The sequence below is a fragment of the Chrysochloris asiatica genome, unplaced genomic scaffold, assembly GCF_000296735.1.
Source record: "Chrysochloris asiatica unplaced genomic scaffold, ChrAsi1.0 scaffold00043, whole genome shotgun sequence".
NCBI classification, from domain to species: Eukaryota; Metazoa; Chordata; class Mammalia; order Afrosoricida; family Chrysochloridae; genus Chrysochloris; species Chrysochloris asiatica.
Window position 1 is genome coordinate 14,761,042 of NW_006408561.1, and position 4,437 is coordinate 14,765,478.

Genomic DNA, 4,437 nt, shown 5'->3' on the forward strand with positions numbered 1-4,437 from the left:
CATCAATGGGCTCAAGCGTGGCAACAATTGTGAGGTTGGTCCAGGATCGGGCAGTGTTTCATTCTGTTGTGCATAATGTTGCTATGAGTCAGTACCAACTCATTGGTACCTAATAACAACAAGGAGAGTACTTTTTGGCAATGCTATAACTTGTTTGTTCAACAGACAAAAACCCAAACCAGTTGCTGTCACGTCAATTCTAAATCATGCGGATCAGAGTAGACCTCACGCCACAGGATTTTTAACACTATGACCTTTCAGAAGTAGAACAACAAACTTTTCTTCTGAGGTGCCTCTAGGTGGATCTGAACTGCCAGACTTTCAGTTAGCAGTCACATACTTAACCATCTGCACCATTGAGGGAATCCTTATTTGCTAATAAATAAGATTTTAAAAATCTAGATGAGATCATGATATAAATGTCTTTCTTCTACATAATCTTAAACAAACACAAAGAATGACTGTTAACAATAGTCATTTTTATGTCTTTGAAGGATAACATTGCTGCACTTAGATAGCAGAAGGCAAGGTTAACACAAATTTCCTAAAGGTCACTTATTTTTGGTCTTTTACTCTCAGAGATCTGTGCATAGTGTTGGTGAGCTGTACCTCTACAGCCCTACATACAAGGTGCCAAGTTCTCCCAAGGAACAGATGCTAGACAATGTTTTAACTGTGGGGTGGAAGAGAAAGGGACGTATAGCAGCTGTGGGCCATACTTTCCAGTGGTTAGCTGGGACAGTAAGGATAACAACACACAGTTACATGTTGTTATGTGCCACGGCGTCGGTTCCAATTCATAGCGACTCTGTACAGGGTTTCCAAGGCTGTAAATCTTTATGGGAGCAGAAAACTCCCATAAAGATTTACAGGAGCAGTCAGCAGTTCGAAACTCCCACGGAACAGCTGGGTAGTTTTGAACTGATGACCTTGCGTTTCACAGCCAGATTCGTAACCACTACGCTACCAGAGCTCCTATTACATAACATTTTACAATTTCCAGAGTGATTCCATAATTGTTGGTTCATATAGGTATACGTATAGACAACACAAATGTAGTATGTACATATTCTCACATACTCCATTCCCCTTATTGTTCTCACTTTGCTGAAATCTTAGAACTTCATGTCTAACTGTCACTAATCCTCCCTTCTCAACTGGAAAACTGGGAATAATGCAAACAGGTGGGAAGATCACCTAAGGAATTACCAAAAAAGGCAGCACAGTCTGAACAAGGGATATTCATTCAGGAGCAAAGTGACAAGCTATGCAATACAGAATAAAGGCCTGAGGGACAACAGTCTTACATGAAAGGGCATAGCAAGAGGGGATTAGAAAGCAGGGTCACAGATCAGAGATACAGGAATTCTGGGCAGGGAGTTAGAAGAACGGAATTAGGACCCGGGACTAGGTACACAGGAAGGCCTTGGTCAGCTCAATGGACTAGAAGGGGCGTTGAGCAGCACTTCAGTGAGTGGTTGCTGAGGACAAGGCACTCATTGGTAAAAGCAATCCCCTTTGCCTCTTCGCCATTCTCTCCATTTTGTCTTTCTATCCCTGATCTCTCTGGAATCGCAGGGTTTCTCTCTCCACCTTAACTGATGGTAATATAAAAGTGAAAAACAATCAATAGTTACTGATTAAAATTTTATGTTTACCCTTCTGAATTTTTAAAAAGAAGTCAAGGTGAACTTTTTCCTTTTTAATCCCATAAAGATCCCTGCCATATGACATAGTGAAACAAAATAATATTAGTATAGATGTCCTGTTACAAGAGAAGTCCAGATAAGTATTGTTTTTCTTGCCAAATGTCTTAATATTCCCAGCTGCTAGTTTTTCTAATGCTGTCTTCTAACAAGACAACTAAGGGTCCTGATTAAGATGAACACCAGGACGAGAAAAGGGAGAGTAAAACCATCTCAGTGACAGGCGATGTTGCTATGTTGCCAATGGCTGTAAAGAGCTACCTCCTTTCCTGTTTACTTGGACTGAGCACACATCTTAGCATTAGCTCTGAAGAGATGGCAAATGCAATGAGACGGAGAAAGCAGACCTAGCCAAAGGAACTGTGTGTTGTGATTACAGCATGTATCCTAAGCAGGTTCTCCAGTGTGGGGGTCCATTTGTCCAGGCTGCCTGCCATTCCTCCATTCTCTAGTGCAGCTCCCTCACAGCCAAGCCACACATTTGCAAGACATTTGGCTGAGAAGAGGCTGTGATCCAGGCTTTACATTTTTTTTTTTTTTTAATCTGAGAAACATTAACCGGTCCACAGGACTAAACATGGGGCCTTGACCACAACCAAAAGATTGAGTTTCATAATCCTCAGAGAGGAGTACTGCAGCTACAAGGCTACCATGTAACACACAGAGTTCATCAATCTATCACATGAAGGATGAAAGTATACCTATCATCTAATGTCCATCAAGTATGTAATACAAAGCAAATTAAAATGACAAGAAATTCTATTCAAATGCATTTTATCCAACTGAGCTCCGCAACTACTGTTTCCTTTTCCTTTACTGCTAAACTTTAATTTAGATAATGAAGTCTTCCAATTGAAAAAGGGAAAATGTCTAGTAGAACCATTTACAGAAATGTCTGGTGGTGGTAGTTATGTGCCATGGAGTTGGTTCTGACTTACAGCGACTCTATACAGGGTTTCTGAGGCTATACATCTTTATGGGAGCAGAAAGCCTCATCTTTCTCCTATGGAACATCTGGTAGTTTCGAACTGCTGACCCTGAGGTTAGCAACCTGATTCATAACCACTATGCTACCAGAGCACCACAGAAATGTTTGTTGTTGTAGTTATGTGTCGTGGAGTCAGTTCTGACTCATAGCGACCCTATACAGGATTTCCGAGGCTGTTAATCTTTATGGGAGCAGAAAGCCTCATCTTTCTACCGCGGATCAGTTGGTAGTTTCAAACTGCTGACCCTGAGGTTAGCAGACCATTCATAACCACTATGCTACTAGAGCTCCTTCAGAAATGTTTGGATGGTGTTAAATCTATTCCAATGAATACTGGGGTTGCACTGTGAGGCAGGCACTGTAGAAATGTCTCTTGAGAAAGTTACACAGGTTAGGTCAGACACACTTGATGTATAGAACTTTATATTTGTCTCTTTTAAGAGGAGAATAGACAGGAGAAAATATTCTTACCAAAAAAAAAAAAAATCTCATAACTCTAAGCCCACAATATCCAGGAAGTCAACTGTGAGTTAAGAACAAACTCAAAATTTCCAGTGAGAATCAGAGAGGTGGGTTCCATTTCCCAGTTGCAAACTGGGTATCTCCATTGAGTCTTCAAACAACCTTTTTTAATTTTTGTTTGTTTTTTTAAACCTGTTTAGGTCTTTCTGAGCATTTCTCTACATGTTGTTGCAGTTTGCTTTATAAATAGCTTTAGTGTGAGAGACACCGAGCAATTTGATCAGAATCCATCATTAAATCTTACTACCTCCTCTTCTCCCTCTTCCTGGTACTGTTCATCAACATTATCTTCCTGCTGGTCTGGATTTCCTGCCATCTGTTGAAAAAAAAAAAAGGGAGGTTCATGTTACTGCAAACTGGAGATGGGTTTCAAAGTGTTCTAAGACAAAGAGCAAGGATGCCACCACAAAAAGTGTATTTTGAATACCTCACTGGCCAGGAAATGATGAACAATCATCTATAACACAAAACCCAGGATGTCTGTTGCCATCTCCTAAAAACCAACCAAAGTGGCACACCTCCTGTCTGTAGATTATGACTGAACCTTTTATAAAAACCAGGAGGTTGTTAAAACACTGAGGTTCAGATTGCTATCTGTAGAGGCATCTGCTTACCACCAAATGTTCCTCCATTTCTGCATTCTCTTGCTTTTGACTGTTTTGTTTACGCTCCTCATTTTCATCTGGCAGGTTTTCTTCTCTCACTTGTTGGGCTTCCTCAAATTCATCTTCACCTTGATTATTAGGGTCATCGGCTGGGTTTATATCCTCTACAGCTGCTCTCTGTAAAATTTTAATAAAAAGTGACCCCCACTTGGAAACCTAGAATCATGCTTAATTTCACACGGGTAGAAAAATGAAACCATCCTTCTCTGGACTGTTAGTCCAAACTCAACGATTCAACACTCCCACTGACAAAAGGGAGAAATTTTGCTTTTTCAAAGACTGATGAATCAGAATGAAGTACAAAAGCACTTTTATCCTGCAAGTGATTCCTAATTGTCCTCAAAACCTTACCATCACAAGTAACGTAAGCATAACTGAATAGACAAGAAAAATAGTTGAAAAAGACACAGGACCAGGTTTGTTGTTGTTGTTGTTATGTGTCGTGGAGTTGGTTCCAACTGATAGCGACCCTGTACAGGGTTTCCAAGGCTGTAAATCTTTACGGGAGCAGAAAGCCTCATCTTTCTCCCACGGAACAGCTGGTAGTTTCGAACTG

The 4,437-nt window shown here is 40.6% G+C and overlaps 1 protein-coding gene across 1 annotated transcript in view; it reads right to left on the reverse strand.

The window, feature by feature from the left end:
- Nucleotides 1-4,437, reverse strand: part of GOLIM4 (golgi integral membrane protein 4) — a 119,544-nt gene that overhangs the window by 15,772 nt on the left and 99,335 nt on the right. Inside the window, exons 13-14 of the mRNA XM_006861807.1 lie at nucleotides 3,831-3,998; nucleotides 3,464-3,532 (exon numbers count right to left, since the gene is read on the reverse strand). Coding sequence (XP_006861869.1) covers nucleotides 3,464-3,532; nucleotides 3,831-3,998 — 237 coding nt within the window. The remainder of the gene's footprint in view (nucleotides 1-3,463; nucleotides 3,533-3,830; nucleotides 3,999-4,437) is intronic.